This window comes from Plecotus auritus, assembly GCF_963455305.1.
Source record: "Plecotus auritus genome assembly, chromosome: 2".
Taxonomy (NCBI): Eukaryota; Metazoa; Chordata; class Mammalia; order Chiroptera; family Vespertilionidae; genus Plecotus; species Plecotus auritus.
The window spans coordinates 228,570,792-228,592,453 of record NC_137771.1 but is presented as its reverse complement, the minus strand read 5'-3'; the positions used below and the strand labels follow the sequence as shown (position 1 = coordinate 228,592,453).

The 21,662-nt window shown below is 47.9% G+C and overlaps 1 protein-coding gene across 10 annotated transcripts in view; it reads right to left on the bottom strand.

Moving 5' to 3' along the window:
* Nucleotides 1-21,662, bottom strand: part of SYNJ1 (synaptojanin 1) — a gene marked incomplete at its 5' end in the record, with an annotated part of 65,368 nt that overhangs the window by 31,097 nt on the left and 12,609 nt on the right. For 5 of the 10 annotated variants that reach the window (XM_080654537.1, XM_080654534.1, XM_080654541.1 and 2 more), the window contains 11 exons: nt 802-825; nt 4,505-4,670; nt 7,226-7,378; nt 11,731-11,812; nt 13,273-13,442; nt 14,434-14,530; nt 15,297-15,358; nt 17,077-17,160; nt 18,632-18,857; nt 19,763-20,030; nt 20,195-20,281. In XM_080654537.1, coding sequence (XP_080510663.1) covers nt 802-825; nt 4,505-4,670; nt 7,226-7,378; nt 11,731-11,812; nt 13,273-13,442; nt 14,434-14,530; nt 15,297-15,358; nt 17,077-17,160; nt 18,632-18,857; nt 19,763-20,030; nt 20,195-20,281 — 1,419 coding nt within the window. The remainder of the gene's footprint in view (nt 1-801; nt 826-4,504; nt 4,671-7,225; nt 7,379-11,730; nt 11,813-13,272; nt 13,443-14,433; nt 14,531-15,296; nt 15,359-17,076; nt 17,161-18,631; nt 18,858-19,762; nt 20,031-20,194; nt 20,282-21,662) is intronic. The other 5 variants (XM_080654535.1, XM_080654539.1, XM_080654543.1 and 2 more) reach the window with 3 other exon arrangements.

Sequence of the window (21,662 nt, the reverse complement as noted above, 5' to 3'; positions counted from 1 at the left end):
AAGGCAAGGAAATAGCCACTGTGGGGTCTTACACGCTCAACGCTTCCAACTCTTCGCAACCTCGATGCTTTTCAACAGACTTCAGATCACGTTAGTTCGGGTCTTACACTGAGAATGTCTCATCCACAGTGTGAGGAAGGAGCCAATGCCTTTTCACACATTATGAGTGAGAGACACTGTCGAGCAACACGAATATCATAGATCAGGCGTCCTCAAACTACGGCCCGCGGGCCACATGCGGCCCGCCGAGGACATGGATCCGGCCCGCCGAGGACATGGATCCGGCCCGCCGGGGGCCGCTGCCTGTCCTGCTTAGCAGCCGACGCGTCCCGGGCCCGCAGTGCGCATAGGAATTTGTTCATAGTTTTTTTTTAAACTATAGTCCGGCCCTCCCGCGGTCTGAGGGGCGGTGATCTGGCCCCTGTTTAAAAAGTTTGAGGACCCCTGTCATAGACAGTACTCTGGAATCAATCCCCAACGGTCCCGCCTGGGTCTCCCCGTCAGCGCCCTGAGAGTGGGGCACGCAGTAACGTTTGCTCAATGAAGTATCAAGTGACATGAAACCGGGTGAGCCCTACTTAACCGCAATGTAACAGTTGCTACAGGATGGCAGAGAGCCTTCTAGAAGAAGTTACTGTGTTCTCAATCTGCCACGGTTTCCTCAGGTTAAACTGAGGTGTCCATTTGTGCTGCTGGAGTCTGAGGGGGAGAGCACGTGGCCACCGAGGGGGCTCTGTTACAGCACCGCCCTGAGGAGACGAAGAGCAGTTGCCGTGCGGTGGAGGGGGTGCTGTACTGTACCTGACTGCAATGTCTGCTCGGAAACTAGGGATGCATGAGGAGGAAAACAAAGATCGTTAGTAAACAGCAAGGCAAGGGCAAACCGGGGGGTGACAAACCACTCTCAGGCGCCCCTTCTTCCAAGCCCATCTGATGACCTTACTTTCCCGGGGCTGCAGGGCACAGGAACGAAAATGAGTGCCCACCGAAGCAGACCGTCAGCGCCGAGGGGAACCGTGCAGCGACTCTGATGTCAGGTGCCGGGCTGCATCTCAGGCTGCTCCTGTGTGTGTGTCTGTTTGTGTGAGTGTGTGTGTGTGTGTCTGAGTGTATATGTTTGTGTGAGTGTGTGTGTCTGAGTGTATATGTTTGTGTGTGTGTGTCTGAGTGTGTATGTTTGTGTGTGTGTGTCTGAGTGTATATGTTTGTGTGAGTGTGTGTGTGAATGAATGTGTGTGTGTAAATGAATGTGTGTGTCTCTGTTTCTGTGTGTCTGAGTGTGTATGTTTGTGTGAGTGTGTGTGTCTGAGTGTATGTTTTTGTGTGAGTATGTGTGTGTCTGAGTGTATATGTTTGTGTGAGTGTGTCTGAGTGTATATGTTTGTGAGTGTGTGAATGAATGTGTGTGTGTGAATGAATGTGTGTGTCTGAGTGTATATGTTTGTGTGTGTGAATGAATGTGTGTGTGTGTCTGAGTGTATATGTTTGTGTGAGTGTGTGTGTCTGAGTGTATATGTTTGTGTGAGTGTGTGTGTGTGTGTGTCTGAGTGTATATGTTTGTGTGAGTGTGTGAATGAATGTGTGTGTGTCTGAGTGTATATGTTTGTGTGTGTGTGAATGAATGTGTGTGTGTCTCTGAGTGTATATGTTTGTGTATGTCTGAGGTGTATGTTTGTGTGTGTGTGTCTGAGTGTGTATGTTTGTGTGAGTGTGTATGTCTGAGTGTATATGTTTGTGTGTGTGTGAATGAATGTTGTGTGTGTGAATGTGTGTGTGAATGAATGTGTGTCTGAGTGTATGTTTGTGTGAGTGTGTGTGTGAATATGTGTGTCTGAGTGTATATGTTTGTGTGAGTGTGTATGTCTGAGTGTGTATGTTTGTGAGAGTGTGTGTGTCTGAGTGTATATGTTTTTGTGTGTATGTGTCTGAGTGTATATGTTTGTGTGTGAGTGTGTATGTTTGTGTGTGTGTGTCTGAGTGTATATGTGTGTGTGTGCGTGTGTGCACAAATGTGCACATACATGTGAATGAGAACATGCACCTGAAAACCTGAGAGGCTGCAGGATCCTGAGCATGGGAAGATACTGCCCTAACATACATCGTTTAGAATTCTTTCTGGGACGCACCAATGGATAAGCTCAATCAATTCAGTTACAACAAAGCACACGCATTCCAAGAAAGCCACCATGCTGTGCAAAACTGTGCCATGTCCCGCCACAGGGTCTATGGGGAACGGGGTTGGGGCAAAACCATCACTTAGGCGGTGATGTGCCAAAAAAGACGGGAACCTAATCAAGACAGCGGCACAGTTTTACACGTGTTCACTGGTCAAGGGGTGCCTGACTACTCGGAGTTATGACCCGACGTCAGCTTGCAGCAACAGCCTCGGGGGGGCTGCCGCCTGGGTCACTGGGTGTCGGAGGCAGGGTCTCTGAAATGGACTGAGTGGCAGCACCAGGGATGGCAGTGGCTCTCAGCACAGCTGGGGACCCGAGGTAGAGGGGTGAGGTGTGTGCACAGGTGTGTGCATGTATTCTTAAAAAAAAAAAAAAGTTTTTGTTTTTAGAGAGAGAGGAAAAGAGAGGGGGAGAGAGAGAGAGAAACATCGATGAGAGAGAATCACTGAGCGGTTGCCTCCTGCACACCCTTTGCTGGGGACTGAGCCTACAACCCAGGCATGTGCCGTGATGTGGAAGTGAACCGGGCAGCCTCCTGGTGCACAGGTCGATCCTCACCCACTGAGCCACCCGGGCTGGGCTGTATGTACGGGTTTTCTACTCTCCTCCTCTTGCTTCTGCTGGGGGCAGTTCTCTGTGTGCGCCTGGTACCACTGCCAGTGAAATCATGCAGAAACTAATGCAGAACTGGCCTGCGCCCAAGGTGTTCCCCAAGATGCCATCCATCTCAGGACGTGAGCTACGGCAGAACTGGGTTTGTTTTTTCAGGAAACGTGCAAGAAACTGAACTGATGATTCAGGCTAGGAGATTTGGGGCCCCTCGCTTTTCCTTTTCTTCCCTGCGCTGCTTACTTTTGAGGTTCTTAATGATGCCTTCGCATCCAGGGCGGCCCCGGGGAGCACGGGGGGAGAGGTGGAAGGGTGCAAGCAGCTACGTCTCTACTGCTGGAAGCAGGAAGGAAGCTTGATGTTCAAAGCGGAGGTGTAGCAGGTTTTTAAAAAGGATGTTTTTTATTGATTTTAGAGAGAGAGGAAGGGAAAGGAAGAGAGAGAGGTGAGAGAGGCATCAGATCCATTGGCTGCCTCCTGCGCCTACTGGGTATCGGGACCGAAACCCGTGCATGTGCCTGGACCGGGAATCGAACCAGCAACCTTTTGGTGCACATGACACTCCACCACTGAGCCACACTGCCAGGGCCAGCTGGTGTGTTAGAGCTTCAGTGGGCCGCAGCCCCAGCCGACCGGCAGAGCCCGAGGAGCTGACTGTAATGAGCGACCTCCGCCATGGAAGAGTCCGAAGAGCCCGCGGTAACCCACCTGACCAGTCATTACCCGAGAGGACGGTGCCTGGGAGGGACACTCTCCCACTGGAACAGGGAGAACCGGAAGGGTTGGTTTGGAGGTAACGGAGGAAATAAAAATGCTCAGCGCTAAAAAGTTAAAATAGAAAAAAACTTACGAGTAAGGAAGTCTAATTTATTAAGTTTTATAACGAATGCTGAGGTTTTCCCATGATACCACTTACTATATGTTCCTGATATGAGCTCAAGTTCTTGTGGTTTAAATTAAAGGCACAATAAAAGCCATATATTTATGTCAAATGTTAAAATTGGAAATGGTGGTGTCCAATAATAAGCAATATTTTAAATCATTAGTTACTATGATTTAGTATTTCTTTAAGCAATAGCAATGAATAGGTAAGACTAAGTTATAGAAACTTTTAGGTGGTGACTAGCAAAATACCCAATACAAGAGGCAGGTACTGATTTTTCAGGAAAGCATTTGTTTGCTACATAACGAGGCTACTGAATGCTCTACTGGCTGAATGCTCTGTGAAACCCTGCCTTCTGCAGTTAGTGTACTTAAACCACTAACCCCTCCATCAGAACCTATCAGAGAAAACATGCCTGGGCCTCCGTTTATGGCTTAATAACACCTCTGATCCCTGGCCGGCGTGGCTCAGTGGTTGAGCGTCGACCTATGAACCAGGAGGGTCACAGTTCGATTCCTAGTCAGGGCACATGCCTGGGCTGAGGGCTCGATCCCCAGTGTGGGGCGTGCAAGACGCAGCCGATGGTTGATTCTCTCTCACTGTTCATGTTTCTAACTCTCTCCCTCTCCCTTCCTCCCTCTCTAAAAATCAATAGAAACACATTAAAAGAAAAAATCTATTTACAAAATCATGTTGATAGAAAATCCTTCCAAACTTACTTTAATCAACTCAAGCTACAAGTCACTTATGCAAATAAGCTCACATTTACCTCTCGGACTGTCAGGGGGAACGCCAGTAACACCAAGCAGGTAGAATATAAAGTAAGTACGCATACCACGCAAACTTCCAGTGGTTAAGAGTGCTCGCGCTTTGTCAGCTAAGTCACTATTTAGAGTGTTTCCCAGGAGCAAAACGTCAATGGCCTCTTGCTTGGAGCTGTCAAAGAAGTTATTCTGAATCGTTCTAGTGACAGAACGAGCACCATCTTTTAACTTCCCAGCCTGTTGGGGGAAAAAGGAGCAAGGGCTTTCATTCTAATCGTGTCATTTTCACTCGGCAGGCATTCTGAAACTTAGGGTGACAAAACTGTACTGCAGTAAAGGACCTAATCATCCTATTTTGAGTAGCGAATCGTCACAGTAAAATGGCTCAGGTTGCCACTGCTTCTCTTCCTCTTGGGACCACGGCTCTGCCCAGAGAGGGAAGCTCAGTGCCACCATGCACCCCTGACGACACTGGGGCGCTGAGCGTCTAGCACTGTGGACGGGAAGAGGGAACCGCGTGCACTCAAACGGGAACTCACTTCCACATCATCACTGCAGACTCGGGGTGGGGCGGGGAGCAGCAGGGAGAGAGGGGATGCATTGCACTCACAGGCCCTTTTGAAAGCTGCAAAGGGCTTTAATAGTAGAAAATAAAATGGAAACTATTCCCTAGTAACTTCAGTAGTTACAGCTATAACTGAACAGAAGAATGAAGGCCTAGTCTAAAGAGAATTTATAAATACAGATTACATGTAAACTACCATCTACATTTTAGGCCACTGTATTACCTGTGTATATGTAACTAACAAAAATAATAAATCTGGACTAATTCCTACAGGGAGAGAGTTTATATAATGTTCAATGAGCATATACTTACTTAGTATGTTAATTACCATAAAGGTTTATTTTGACTTTACAGATTTTGATAATTGCTTTAAAAAAACAAACAAAACTTTTGTCTTTTAGGAAAATAGTTTAGTTTACAATATATTATTTTTATTCCTTAAAAAACTAAGAGTAATTGAGGCTTAAAATGTTATTCCCTCCCATATAATTTCATACATAAAGGACATTATTTGAAAAGACACTCACCATTCACATTATCAGGCAATTAATCAAAACGAACCCAGAGAAAGGAAAAGAAAGAACAGTGCAGATGTTAGATTTTAGTTCAATGCAGACTAGTAATTAACATATAAAACTTCGTATCTATCAGGTTAGAGTCAAAGACCACTGACAACATAGGTAACCTCTGTACGTATATTGTCGTAGTCGCTGCAGAAACAAAAAGGCAAGAGAACACTGAAGAGGATTTTAAGCAACAGCTGTAGAGCGTCAGGTTGTAACAGAAAGAATTATGTTCTTTATGTAAACTGAATAAATGACAGCTTAACAATTTTAGGCTTTAAAAAACAGGATCACTTAGAAGACAATATTGAAATGTCAGTACGTGTGACGCTATGATTTGAACAAAAGGCACTGGCAGGCGGGGCCCCCTCTGGACCCGCATGGCGTGCTGTGACTCGGGAGGGAAGCAGACGTGGGAAGGAAAGCACTCGGAGAGGATGAGTGTCTCAAGGAAGTTCACCTGCTCACTGAAGAGGCGAGTGAGAACTGGTGGTGACTGTCCCTGTTTCTATTCTGAAGTCATTTGAGGAACAGCCGAGATTTAAAATTCACCCGGGGTCAGGAGCCTTAATATCGTATATAAAATAATGAAAAATCCCTCAAGCATGTTTCCAACGTCCCTCAATATGGGCCAAGTACTAGAGGGGAAGATAGTCTGTAGGTAATACCAGCAATTAAAATGGAGCAGTGAGGCACAGAACTGTAATTAAGTCCACATCTCACACTTCTTTTGCACATTTTCAAGTCTCGTTTTCAAGGCAACGTAAGTAAAGCATAAAAACATCGCCGTTAAGCCCTAATAATGTTGGGCTCACAGGAGGTGTTGCACACACTGTCCACTGATTTATCTGTCCATCCAGCGTGTGTCATATGTTTATTAAATAGCAGGCACTGTGGTAAGTGCTGGGGACCCAAAGGCCAATATGATAGGACCCTTTATTACAAAGACCATGGTTAAAAATATCCTACTTATAATAAAAACTAGAGGCCTGGTGCACGGAATTCATGCACGGGGGTGGGGGTGTGTCCCCTCAGCCCGGCTGGCACCCTCTCACAATCCAGGATCCCTCGGACATCCCTCTCGCAATCAGGGACTGCTGGCTCGTAACCACTCGCCTGCCTGATCACCCCTAACCACTTGCCTGCCTACCTGATTGCCTCTAACTGCTTGCCTGCCTGCCTGATCACCCCTAACCATTTGCCTGCCTGCCTGATTGCCCCTAACCACTCTGCCTGCCTGTCTGATTGACCCTAACTGCCTCTGCCCCCACTGTGGCTTCATCCAGAAGGACAGCCAGAAGGTTGTCTGGCTGTCTGGTCTAATTAGCATATTACACTTTTATTATTATAGATAACAATATAAAAAGTAAAGCAAATATGCAAGGGAAGAATAATTTTAAAAAATGTACGCATGTTCCATACAGGCCTCGGGGATTCTCACTAAATAACTACGTATGTCTGTCACCCAGCTGACCCCGCCAACCTGGGGAACAAACTACCTCCTGCTCGATCAGGGCCATGACAGGAGGAGGAGTGAAAGGGAGTAAAGGCACCATAAGGCAGATTCTAAAGAGGAACCTGGGGAACCCTCTTGATGAACAGAGGCCTGAAAACCCTTACCACGCGGGCAGGAGGGCCTTGTCTAAGGCGACGGAACCACTCACCTTGGCCTTGCCTTCCAGAGCCCCGGTGCCGGCATAGATCTTACTGATGGAGTCGCCGTTCACCGACCACATGGAGCGGAAAACCTCCTGAAAGCGGGTCACCAACTGGGGCTTCTCAGCCAAGCCGAGGGCTTCCAGCTGCTTCGCCAGCATCTGAAACAGCGAGAGGGACTCTGTGAGTGTAACGATACGTTCACTGTGGTGTGACTTTTTAACAACTGCCAGAAGTAAACGGAAAACGTGCAGCGACAGGACTGTGTAGGACTGGATTCTACAAACGTAATAGTTTACTAGGCTGTGTTGTTTCCCACCATTTCTATTTTTTAAAAAAAATATATTTTATTGATATTTTACAGAGAGGAAGGGAGAGGGATAGAGAGCTAGAAACATCGATGAGAGAGAAACATCGATCAGCTGCCTCCTGTACACCTCCCACTGGGGATGTGCCCACAACCAAGGTACATGCCCTTGACCGGAATCGAACCCGGGACCCTTCAGTCCGCAGGCCGACGCTCTATCCACTGAGCCAAACTGGTTTCGGCCCACCATTTCTATTTTTAAAGTAAATACCACATCAATGAAACTTACAAGCAACTTAATATTCCCCTGTAGTAAGAAGAACAGCTTTCTGGTTAACTGATAAAAATCATATTAAATTTTCCCTATAAATCATACTACTTTACCTTGTTCATCTAAAAAGACGAATTATTCAACAGCATGGAGCAGAGCAGAAAAAATATTTACCTAGTTTATCTAGATGTGTATAGAAAAACTAAGCTCCTTTGGTTTTTAGATTTGGTTCTGTAAGTTTGGGTAATAAGGTCCAGAGATTATGAGGAAAGAAGAACTGCTCTTGAACTGTCACAAAACAAACACTAATATTGGTGCTGTGTGCACAGGGCCTAGAGGCACGCAGTGGGCAAGGGTCTCTGGCCACACAATCCCTCATCACAGGTCGCAGTGTGCCGAAAGCCACTGATCTTTACTCAGGATGAACTGTAGCCTTGAAATCTGGCAGAGTCCAAGCAATGCACAGGCCCTCTCTGGCCTATTTCTCTCATCTGGAGTCCAGGCATAACGTCTGCCTTGAGTTTTCACTCAACTCCGTCCTATTCGGGTTTCTTTGATCTCATCTATAAGTATGGGTACTACGCATAAATCTCAAAGGATCAAAAACTAAAATCCTATGAAAATACCCTACACCTGAGGAACCAAGATGGTGGCATAGGTAAACAGCTAAACTGCTGCCTCGCACAACAATTTCAAAACTACAACTAAAAGACAAAACGGACATCATCCAGAACCACAGGAAGGCTGGCTGAGTGGAAATTCTACAACTAGAAGGAAAGAGAAAAGCACACTGAGACTCAGAGGAGTGGCAGGAGGCAGAGGTACTGAGGCGCGCGTGGAAAGGGTGGGCAACTGAGTGCACGGCTGGCTTTCTCAATCAGGAGGGAAACAAAAAGCTCCTGACTGCACTGAACACCAGTTCCGGGCGAGACTCTGGGGACCCAGACTTATTCGGGGAGAAACTGGACTGTCTGGCAGCGGGTGGAACTCGAGGGAGGCTTTCTCTCAGAGGTGCTTGCAGCGATTACTGAGGGACACTGAGACCCAGAGGCCTATTAGGGCAGGGCTGACGGGAAACCAATGCTGTCTGCTCCGCCCTGAGACTCTGCCCCATCCGAGCTGAGCACAGAGGTTTTTGCAAGTCTTCTCCAATAAGGGTGTCTCCAGCACCAAAGTTCTCCCAGCGTAGACACAGCTGATCCTCACAGCTAATTGGCCTGGAGGCCAATTCCTCCCAGTGATACCAACAACAATCAAGACTTAACCACAACAAGACTGTGCACACAGCCCACAAAGGGGTGCACCAAGAGTGTCCACCTCAGGTAACTGGGGAGGCTGAGCCACTGGGCCCTATAGGACACCTAGCACACAAAGCCACTCTATCAACTCAGGGAAGCAACCAAAATGCGGAGACAAAGAAACATGCCACAAATGAAAGAAATGGAGGAAAGCAAACGACTGGATATAGAGTTCAAAACCATGGTTATAAGGTTTTTCAAGAATTTTTCAGAAAACTGATAAATTTAACAAGATCCTCGAGGATATGAAAAAGGACCAACTAGAAATTAAGCATACACTGACTGAAATAAAAAATATTATGCAGAGATCTAACAGCAGACTAGAGGATCGCAAGAATCAAGTCAAAGATTTGAAATACAAAGAAGCAAAAAACACTCAACCGGAAAAGCAAAAAGCAAAAAGAATCCAAAAATATGAAGATAGTGTAAGGAGCCTCTGGAACAACCTCAGGCATACCAACATCCGAATTATGGGGGCGCCAGAAGAAGAGAGAGAGCAAGATACTAAAAACCTACTTGAAGAAATAATGACAGAAAACTTCCCCCACCTGGTGAAAGAAATAGACTTACAAGTCCAGGAAGCGCACAGAACCCCAAACAAGAGGAATCCAAAGAGAACCACACCAAGACACATCATAATTAAAATGCCAAGAGCAAAAGACAAAGAGAGAGTATTAAAAGCAGCAAGAGAAAAACAGTTAATTACCTACAAGGGAGCACCCATACGACTGTCAGCTGATTTCTCAACAGAAACTATGCAGGCCAGACGGGAGTGGCAAGAAATATTCAAAGTGATGAATAGCAAGGACCTACAACCAAGATTGCTCTACCCAGCAAAGCTATCATTCAGAATTGAAGGTCAGATAAAGAGCTTCACAGACAAGAAAAAGCTAAAGGAGTTCATCACCACCAAACCAGTATTATATGAAATGCTGAAAGGTATTCTTTAAGAAGAGGAAGAAGAAGAAAAAGGTAAAGATAAAAATTATGAACAACCAATACATATCTATCAACAAGTGAATCTAAAAATCAAGTGAACAAAAAAATCTGGTGAACAGAATAAACTGGTGAATATAATAGAATCAGGGGCATAGAAAGGGAGTGGACTGACAATTCTCGGGGGGAAAGGGGTGTGGGGGGTGCGGGAAGAGACTGGACAAAAATCGTACACCTATGGATGAGGACAGTGGCGGGGGGTAAGGGCATGGGGTGGGGTGGGAACCGGGTGGAGGGGAGCTATGGGGGGAAAAAGAGAAACAATTGTAATAATCTGAACAATAAAGATTTATTAAATTAAAAAAACACACAACCCCTACACCAGGTTTGACTGCCGGGGGCTGATACCAGCACTGTTCCTCGCTGGCAGAGAATGAAGCAAACCAGGCCGGGGTCGCCTTCGTCATTGGGACCGCTCTGCCTTTAAGAAGGTGGGCAGGCTGGTCTCCACTACTGGGGTGGCTCTGCCGGCTTCACTAGTAAATTTGGTAACCACTTAACCACCTTCTCACCCCTGACTGGCCACGGTGGCGAACCAGCCGAGTCAGATTCTGAAAAGTGAAACCTAAAGTGCCTCAGTCAACTCCCTCTCAGAATCCACATGAATGCATCCAACCAGCTGAAAACATAGCTAGCAGCACCAAGCCACACAAACACTCCATCCACCAGGCCAAATGCCCGCTTTCACTTTTCTTGTCTATTTTCTAAGTAAATTAAAATGAGAAATCTCAAAGCCAGATTTCAGAAAAGGCAAACAGTAAAATTTATTTAGTGACTTGAGAAATGTCTCAAAAGACATTTCTGTAGCAGAGCATTCTACACACTATGGTTCATTTTTGAGAAAGAAAGGACCGCAGCTGCCGGCAACTAATTAGCCAACATTCTGGCCCCCGGTCCGACGATGCGCTGAGGAAGTAGGAACGTGGGGCTTCCTATGCCTGTTTCCACGCCTCTGAGGACTGCGCTCAGTCCCTGCGGAAGGAGTAAGTGAAGACCCGCCCCAGCCGCGGCCTCACTGCGCAGGACAGGAAGGAGGACTTTGCCGGCAGGAGGCAGTGTGTCTGCACTGACACTGTGTCTGTATGTGACTGACCCTGATGGCAAGAGGTGAAGAGAAAAGGGTCTTTACACAAAGGCCATTAGAGGAGCCGAATCTCATGCCCTTTCATTCTCGCTAACACAGCCCAGTCCTTAGAGCCACTGACTGGCAGGCGCCATGCAGGCTGCACTGGGGCAGACGGTCCACACGCACCCTCCAGGCTGTGCGTGCTCACAGAGCCTCTCCATTCCAAGAAGCCTTTAAAGGCCCACACAGGGAATGAGGACAGTACAGAGATACACGTGTTTTCCTTCGTCTGCTCCCCAAAGAGGCAATTACTGAACCAGCATAAGCAGCAGGGCTGTGTTTAGAGGGGAAATTAGGAAATAACGGAGGGAAACACAGCTATACATAGAGAGGAGAACAGGTAAAGGGAACTAAAAAGACGAGAGATGTTGGGGGGAAAAGAAGACTAGAAGAGAAATGCCTTTACTGAACCTAACTGCTCTGGGGGCGGTCATGAGAGCCACTGAGAGGTGTCACACGGCCACGCACAGGACGGCCACGCACAGGACGGCCACGCACGCACGCTGGCTCCTCACCTCCAGGCCCAGGAAGGCCTGCACGCTGTTCGTCCTGTCCAGGCAGTCCAAGCAGTTGGTGCGGACGGTCCCACTCTGGCACCTGCAACCAAGTCACTCACGTTGAAGTGCTTGTTTGAGACACAGCGACAGAACTCAAACAAACTGAGAAACACGAAGGTGATTACAGGGTAGCATCCACTTTCTCCCCCAACTTTTCACAATTTTCAAACATACAAGGAAGGTGAAGGAATTTTACAGTGACTACCCCTTCTCGCCAGGCCCTGCAACTGTTAACATTTTGCCTCCGATTCTTTATCACACACCTACCTGTTCCTCCACACCCACTTATTCTTTTTTTTTTAATTGTTTGAAGTATTACAAATAGTAGTACATATGTCTCCCTTTTTTCCCCCCATTGACCTTCCCCCAGCCTCCCCTTCCCCCCGTCACCCACTTATTCTTAACTAGGCCAGCAGTTGGGAGCTAAGCATACATTCAGACTTACAACACCGTAGTTCTCTGCACATAAAAGATATCACACGTTTAAGGAATAAATTTTGAAAACCCAAGATCTCTTATCTCTACCGACATTCCTATAAAGTTTCTATAGCATTGACTCTAAATACTGTACCCTGAAAAAATGTGCTTAGTTTACTAAAGCTTACCTCAACCTACATGCCTAATTTCAATCTTTCAATACTTACTTTCCTTCTCTACTTCATATGCAAAAGCTAACACTAAGTTACACTAAAGCAGACAATAGGCAATGTCTTTTACTTCTATTTGCATTAGTTGTCTTTACCCGGTCACAATATTAAGACATCGTTTTGAGAGCGAAGTGGAACAGCCTCGCAGTAACAGGCTGGGTCGGGAGCCTGAAGGATTCTAGCTCTCACACACCCTGGTCACATGACAAGGGGCAGGCTACACCAATGCCTCCGTTTCCTCCCCTGCAGAAAGGCATAGGATAGGGCCTCGCCTTGCCGCTGTCGTTGCTGATACAAGGAAACCCAAGGGCACTGCCTGGCCACAGTGTGTGCCCAATAAAGTAACCTATTGTTATTACTAGAGGCCCGTTGCACAAAGAGATTCGTGCAATAGGCCTTCCTTCCCTTGGCTTCCAGCACCAGTTTTCCTCCAGCACCCGGGACCCAAGCCTTCGCTCTGGCCGGAGTCTGCCATCTTCATCTTCGCTGCGGCCGGAGTGCCGCTCCTGTAGATCCCTTCGCCCCCCACCCTCCCTCTCATAGCAGGCGTCCTGCCCTGCCCGCCCAGCCACTCTGTGCCTCGAGCAGCTGGGCAGCCGCCATCTTTATCCTTCTAATTTGCATATTCCCTCCTGATTGGCTGGTGGGCGTAGCTGAGTGATGGTCAATTTGCACGTTTCTCTTTTATTAGTGTAGATTACCTGCTGAGTTCTCAAGAAAACAAACCTAAAATCAAGTATAACCATTATAAACTTTGATTTTAAAAAAGACACTTAAGGGTGTAACATTCAGAGTCATTTTTAAATTACAGCAAAGTTCCAATTTAAAGGAGAGAGAAACAGAGCAGGCGAACCTTCGAACGTCGTTTCCGTCGAAATGGAAGAAGCCGTAATCGAGGAACCTCTGGACCTGAGGCCTGAGGACGCTGTGCAGCTTCTCGGCCTTGCCGCCCTTCACCAGCTGGTGGTAGTCGAAGCTCACCATCTGCACGTCGGCGGCGTGCTCCGAAGCCTTCAGGTGGCTCTGGAAGGGAAGGCAGGCTTCACCCAGTGGTAAGGCAGTAGCCCCCCGGTGTACGCGGTGACGGGAACCTGACCCTGAAACGGAACACTAACGGCGCCAGGCATGCAGCCACACAGCAGCCAGGCATCGGGTGCCATGTGTCCCCGAGCCCGCCTGCCCGTCCCTGAGAGCCCTGGTGATGGCTTCCAGAGAACTTTAGTGACGTTCTCATCTGGTTTAGAAAATGAAAAACTATTTTCTCCCACTCACGTTTCATGTTCACAATCCAAATTTAATAACTGTTTATATCTGCCATACATCTCAAAATAAAGTGGCTCTTTTTTAAGACAAAAGACTCTAAAACATAAAATTCTTTTTTATATCTTTGTTCAATACATACAAATGCTTTGAAAGTTTACCATAGAAAGTTATTCTCAAATGTATAATCTGTTTATAATATTTATTTCACGAAGTTAAAACAAAACAGCTGAATAATTAATGCTGGAGCTCATTAGATTGAATTTGAGGAAATGTTTTCTAACCGTTGTGTTTAAGCTTATAATTCTACATAACGTCATAGTTTATATTATTGAATTGGTGTTTATGAAGAACACGTTTTCTTCAGAAGGCTTCTCTTCCACTTGAGATTCTCACATTCCTCTCATCGACACGAGAAGGTGTGCTCCTGCCTGCTGTATGTCAATGCCTCTGGCACCACCATGAGGGCTGACACGGCGCCTGGTTGCCAGCAGGGCGAGCACGGGGAGGGGCACACCACCCGGCTCTTTGTCCCGGACAGAGGGACACTCAGGGCAGCAACGAGCCCACTGCAGGAGAGTGCCAACTGCCTTGCCAACTTCCCACAATCCCAGGTTCACAACATCACCCTCAACTGTTTCCTCACAGCCTGCAGGGCTAATGGTTCCAACAGGCACCCACCCTTTCTCTAGGAAGCATTTCCTTCCTGGCATATTCCACGGCTCTACTGCATTAAGTTCAACACCCTTCTTACCTGGAAGGCCTTACTCAGCATATGTTCGCCTTCCTTAGATCCAAGCAAATTTATTACTATTTGTTTACCATACAGATTCTTAAGTGTTCTAAAATGCCTGTTAAAGGAAGAAAATACGCACATGTCAAGTGATGAGGTGACATTTTTTTTCAATAAATAAGAATCCAGTATTAATGAGAACTTACATGGTTCTGTTTAAGCTCACAAAACCGGTAAACTGAATACAAATTCATTCCACGTGGTCTCAGGAACGTATGAGAACTCAGTCAGTCAGTGTCCTCTCTGACTATGGGTGCCGAGCCCCGACCTGTGCTGGAGCTGCGGGATCCGCCGGTCCCTCCCCCCGGGAGCCTGGTGCTGGCCCCGCGCAGAGAACACACGCCACCTACCGGCTGGGCGGGCCGGGCGGGCAGAGGGCGCAGGGCTGCCCCTCACACCCGCGGCCATCACAGCCTCTGTGAGCATTTAACCCAGTGCCGCCAAAACCCCATCTACACGTGATCAATACACTCAGAAAGTGTGAATACTGTACTAGGCACTTCAATTCTTTTTTTTTTGCACCAAGTGCTTGAAATCCAGTGTCTCCTTTACACTCCAGTGCATCTCAACACGGGCCAGTCCTGCACCCAACAGCGAAGTGGGGCTCGGGCTGCTGTGCTGGGCAGCCGCCCGCGGAGAGTCTTAAGGCCGAGACCAGCGCTGCCACTGCTACAGGTCGTTAACACTAGGAGTCACCGTCTTCCGGTTAAGTCAGGACTCAGAAGCAATTTTACTCGAGCCAAAAAACGTAAAATGAATCAGTAAGTATAATTACAACAGGTCTCACTGCTTAACGATTTCAAAACCGAGAGCACCAGCCCTACCTGTCAAAGGCGGGCGCATTGGCTTCAAAGCCCCTGGACATCCGGACGCGGTGCGAGCCCACCTGGGACAAGAAAGATGTGGTCACACCAACAGCCAACAGGAGCTCAAAGACAAACCACCGCAGTGCGCAGCAGTGCATTCGCTCAGCACAGAGAGCGCGCCAGACAACCGACTGCCCTCCCCAGTCTCTTAACAAGACAAGTTCTAAAAAAAAAAAAAGGAAAGGTTCTAGGAGCAGCTGTGGGCAAACTACGGCCCGCGGGCCGGATCCGGCCCGTTCGGCTATTCTATCCGGCCCGCGGAGCCGAAAGAGCGGAGGGTTCTCTGCTCTCCCCTCCGCTCCTTCACCAGCAGCAGCGTTAACATGGCAACGTCGGGAAACACAGCCGCAGCTCCTTCTTCTGAGTGGGCGGATTTATATCCCCCATTCAGTAGAAGGAACAACCTCTCAGTCTTCCAGAGGCTCCTTGTAATGCCCGCGGACGCGTCCCCCGACATCACCCTGGGAATGCATGTTATCGTGGTGATGTAGGGAGACACACCCCTGGAGAGCACAGTATCAGAGCATTAGCTAAAAAGGAGACCAATAACACTGTTCCCACTGAAGTTGATGTTTTAAAGACCAAAAACCTTTCAACCCAGTCTACATTGCCATCTACATCTACGTCCCGGGCATAATTTGGAAGTTGCACTAAAGAAAATGTTTAATTTACTGTTTGCACATTTTGTTCTTTTCTATTTGTTTTAGTTTTAAATTATTTTATTATATTTAAGTTTAATTTGAAAGGCTGTTGTACCTTTCCTTTGTTAGGCAATTTTATTTTGCCTTTGCCATCTTCAATATAAGGTATGTTATTGTGCTATGATCCCTCCATTTTTTGAAGTTTCAAATTATAATAATTAGTGTTTACATTCTTCTTGTTAAAATGTTTGAAATGAATAAAACTATTGAAATAAAAAAAGAAAAGACCGTACCCTTTTATGTAATGATGTTTACTTTGAATTTATATTAGTTCACACAAACACTCCATCCATGCTTTTGTTCCGGCCCTCCGGTCCAGTTTAAGAACCCATGGTGGCCCTCGAGTCAAAAAGTTTGCCCACCCCTGGTCTAGGAGTTTCTCTTCCCTTTTATTTTTAAAAATGCAACCTCATAACCAAAGAGCGAGAAGTCAGACCATTAAGAAACACTTGTGAGCTAAGAGGAAATTCTGGTTGTGAAAGGCATTTTTAAGCAGCGACCCCTCACACAGTGCTGACCGCGTGTGCCAGGCACGCGTCTGCGTGCCTCTCACTCCCTCCTTACGAGAGCCCTGGAGGTAGCCACCCCGCTACTGTCTCTCCCTCTACAGAAAGGAGCGCTGAGACGCTGAGACGCCGACAGCCAACCCCCGCCCAGGCTGCAGGCGCAGAGGGAGAGGAAAGATCACTCAGAAGCTTGTTTTTAGTGACGGCATCTTCCTGCCCGCAGAGGCCAAGCTGTTACGTACTAAGATACTGAGAGGGCAAGTATGGAAACTAAAAATCAACGCACTATGGAAACACCCCAACTTTATTATCAAACACAGCAGCTCAATTTCTGCGGACGCTGAAAAAACATTACAGGAAAAAAACATCTGATGTAATTCCAGGAACTCTGCACTCAGACCCCTGATTGTGAATCTAGCTAATATTGTTAGATGGAGCAATCCAACTATCCAACAAGCCAACAAACGATCCTGAAAACTTAAAACATACGGAAACCTTCAAGAGATTAAAACAGCAACGTCGCATACCCACCTGCAAGCCTGGCTGCTCCCAGAACAACGGAACCGAGCCCCGGATTTGGATGAAGGAAGAAACAGAGTCATCCAAGTACACGACCTATCGAGAGAAACACGGATAAAACAGTCCCGCAGACACAGCTGTTACCTCTACGTTAGGAGACAAATTTACCAATACTGGTTGCACAGGTGGTATCTTATGACCCACCTCTCATACACAAATTGTTCTAACAAAATATCCCCTATATATACAGGTTGGGGCAAAAGTGGGTTTATAATTGTGTGTGTGGAAAATAATATGATAATTAATAAATAATAATAATACAAGATTAAACTGTTTTGCGTGTACTCCTAACTGTAAGGCACTTTTGCCCCAACCTGTATTAACCAGAAAAATATCCTGTATAATGAAAGGCTAATATGCAAATTGTCCCCTCGACCAGGAGTTTGACCAGAGGGCGGGGCCAGCTGGCCAACCACCCCCAGTACCTCCCCCCGGCCGGCCCAGCCCAATTGGCCCCCATCAGAGTAGGCCAGCCAGACACCACCCATGCACAAACTCGTGCACCGAGCCTCTAGTTAGAAATATAAGCATTGGAATCACAACTTTTAAAAAGGGATTCCTGTTAAACAGTATATACCTTTCTATTTTTTATACACATTCCTTTCTATTTTCACATATTTTTTCTTTAGTGTTTCATATTTTTATTGATTTTTTACAGAGAGGAAGGGAGAGGGATAGAGAGTTAGAAACATCGATCAGCTGCCTCCTGCATATCTCCCACTGGGGATGTGCCTGCAACCAAGGTACATGCCCTTGACTGGAATCGAACCTGAGACCCTTCAGTCTGCAGGCCGACGCTCTATCCACTGAGCCAAACCAGCCAGGGCAGTTTTTCATATTTTTAAAAAATTCATTTGAAGATGTGAGTTGGGCCTGAGGCATGGACTAAATTTGCAATTATATAGTTTCACAGCCAAAAATATCACCATGTTTAAGTTTAGATGGTTCAAATATCTACAGATGAGAGCCGGGATTGACTTAATTCACGGAAAACACTTTCCCAAGTGTCTGGCTCTGCCAACGAGGATTTTAAATTTAACACCAAAGGGAAGGCCCTGTGGGCCATGCTGAGCAGTGACACGCCTGCTCCTATCTGAAGAGCGTCCCCACACCAGGGCGCTCAGGGTAGCCTTTCTGAGCGCCAACAAGCTGCGAATGACCTGAAAACGGCAGGCCGACGTCAAAAATGGGTTCTGGCCCTGACCGGTGTGGCTCAGTGGATAGAGCGTCGGCCTGCGGACTCAAGGGTCCCGGGTTCGATTCCGGTCAAGGGCATGTACCTTGGTTGCGGGCGCATCCCCAGTGGGGGGTGTGCAGGAGGCAGCTGATGGATGTTTCTCTCTCATCGATGTTTCTAACTCTCTATCCCTCTCCCTTCCTCTCTGTAAAAAATCAATAAAATATATATTTTTAAAAAAATGGGTTCTGGGTCAGGTAAGCATCTGCTACCCTACTGTTCCCTGCGCCTCCATCGCACACAGGAGCGGAGCGATAAAACCCCGTGTACCTGCTCCGTTTCTACAAAATTGGCGACGTGGCCATCGTCGTTTGTCCCCCGGACATTGAACCTGGTCCCGGCGCGCTCGCAGCTCAGCCTGGAGATGAGGCAGGCCTTGGCCTGCTTGTGAGCCGCGTAGATGGTCCGGACCTCGACGCCCCCGCACATGAGGCGCAGCAGCCAGTCGTCACAGCTCACGCCGTAGTGCTGGAGGTGCAGGTGCAGAGACTGGTTCCTGGGAGAAAGGCGGGGCCGCGTCAGCCCGGAGCGCAGGCGGCACAGCGCCTGTCCTCCCGGGACACGCCGTTAAACCGGAGGCACTGAGCGCGCCAGCTCGTGTGCGTTTCCCACGCCAGGCCTCAGAGGGCTGGGCTGGGAACGAGATGCTGGGCAGGTGACCTGCGGCCCGGCTGCACTGCCTTCCTCTCCCTTCTCTGGGACGTCTGCGTCTCGTCCATCCGAGAGGTGCAGGGTTGGCCTGAGCAGCAGAATCTGTCCCTCACCTGCGCCCTCCCGCCCTCCCACACCATCTCCTCCACTGCTCCTTCCCACTTAGTCATAGCACTGGACTGTACCCACATCCCATTCCCACTGAGTCAAATAAAATGAAATAATAAGGGAATGCTGGCTTAGGAAGGCAATACTGCCAGAGACAGGACCTCAAAACTAAGAACAATAAAATGAGTAACACAATCCTATTACAACTAATTCACTCCTAATTTTAAACTATAGATCAGCCTTGGGCAAACTACGGCCCGCGGGCCGGATCCGGCTGTTCTATCCGGTTCTCTTGCTCTCCCCTCCGCTCCTTTACTTTGAATTTATATTAGTTCACACAAACACTCCATCCATGCTTTTGTTCCGGCTCTCCGGTCCAGTTTGAGAACCCATTGTGGCCCTCGAGTCAAAAAGTTTGCCCACCCCTGCTATAGATCTTAAAAGATATTTCTGAAATGACAGGTCAGTCGCGATCAGGGGGAGCAAATGGGTTTCATGTCACGTGACAACCTCTATGAAGTGACCGTGGTGCCTGCCTTGCCCTGCTGAGGATTCTGGGGCAGGGAGGTGTGTGGTCGCACGCCCACGCCGCCGTCTCTGCAAGTCAACGCTGGCCCACGGTGGCCCGCTTCACGGACTCACCAGAAAAACCTGTTGTCGGTCGTGTGCTCCTGCATGCAGCGATGGGCACTGAGACTCAGGTCCAAACTGACCCCGGATGCAGACCAGGCGAAATAGAAGTTCCCCGAGTTCAACACCTTGCGCACTTCGGAAATGCGATCCTCATCCGAGGAATCGGCTCGTAGGGATATGAATTCGGTGGAAGTCACTCGGAACACTTCAGATTCCTGAATCTTGCCCACAGACATGCACCCGGTGACGAGGACCAGGTAATGCAGCATGGTGTCGCCTGCGGAGAGCACAGACTGCAGTGACTGAGGCTTTGAGAGAGACTCCATCTGTGAGCCTCCAGTGTGGGAACGTCTCTCAGCCCTGATCATCTAACCCGCGATGACGTCGGCGGGCGAGGGGCTTGCCACCCGCTCAGGCTGATGATGTTGATGATGAACTTACCCAGATTGAGGCGTAGAACACCGAGGAGTCCATAGGCATCCAGCACTTTGGAGTAGGTGCCCTTGATGGCCTCCTTTTCTGCGGAAGCTACAAAAAAGGGTTCAGGGTCAGAAATGAGACCTGACACATCAGATTTTCTTTAGCTATAAAGTCAGAGTTCCAACCAAAAAGTTCTGAATCTAAATCTAATTCTTTTTTTTTTTTTAATATATTGTATTGATTTTTTACACAGAGGAAGGGAGAGGGAGAGAGAGTTAGAAACATCGATCAGCTGCCTCCTGCACACTCCCTACTGAGTATGTGCCTGCAACCAAGGTACATGCCCTTGACCGGAATCGAACCTGGGACCCTTCCGTCCACAGGCCGACGCTCTATCCACTGAGCCACACCGGTCAGGGCTAAATCTAATTCTTAACAAAGGTGTTGCAAAAGATACTTTCTCCAACTTGTAACCTAACTGTTCTTTCTGAAGAGTGAGCCCACATGCTCCAGCACCACCCCCCCTCCCACCGCCGTGAGTAACAAGACGTTGAGTAATCTTCGTTTGGGGGCTGTTCTGACTTTTCTCTTCTCCCTCCGCTGACCGTTTTTTTTTTTTTTTTAAACAATTTCTACTCTTTTAAGACAATGTCACTTTTTTTTTTTTTAAATATATTTTATTGATTTTTTACAGAGAGGAAGGGAGAGGGATAGAGAGGTAGAAACATCGATGAGAGAGAAACATCGATCAGCTGCCTCCTGCACACCTCCCACTGGGGATGTGCCCGCAACCAAGGTACATGCCCTTGACCGGAATCGAACCCGGGACCCCTCAGTCCGCAGGCCGACGCTCTATCCACTGAGCCAAACCGGTTTTGGCTCGCTGACCGGTTTGACTGTTGTACCACTAGCACCAGGCCGCTAGGATGTCCCTTTCAGGATAACACAGCCCCTAACAAGAGATCTCTCAGAATCAGCCTCCAGGCACCCTTCCTGTTCGTTTCTCATCACCCCCCCTCGCATCCCCTGCTCAACCACACACTCTCACCAGTGCGGCCTGCAGGGCTCTCCCCACCCCTGCCTCCTGGCAAATTCCCTTCACCTGATAAATACAGGCAGAAGGTCACTTTCTGGAAGCCTGTTTGCACTCCCCCAGCACCGCAGGTCAGAGCTCCGTCCTCCTGTTACCTACTTCCTTCTGTTACCTACGCTGTATCTGTCCTCACTCCCTTCCCTCAGCCAGGCTGCCCGAGGCAGCAGCCCTGTCCTCCTGACCCGTCCATCCCCACGCTAGACTAGGGTTTCACACTCAGGGGACTGAGTCCCGTTAACAGCGTGAAATCAACCACCACACAGCTTCCTGTGGGAACAGGAAATCGGCCGCCTGGCCTGTCTTGTTTCTTCCACAATAAAAGTCATGGTATCTTGCTAATGGACATGCCCCATGAATAACTGCTGTACGGCAGGCTGTTTGATTGATATATTAAGA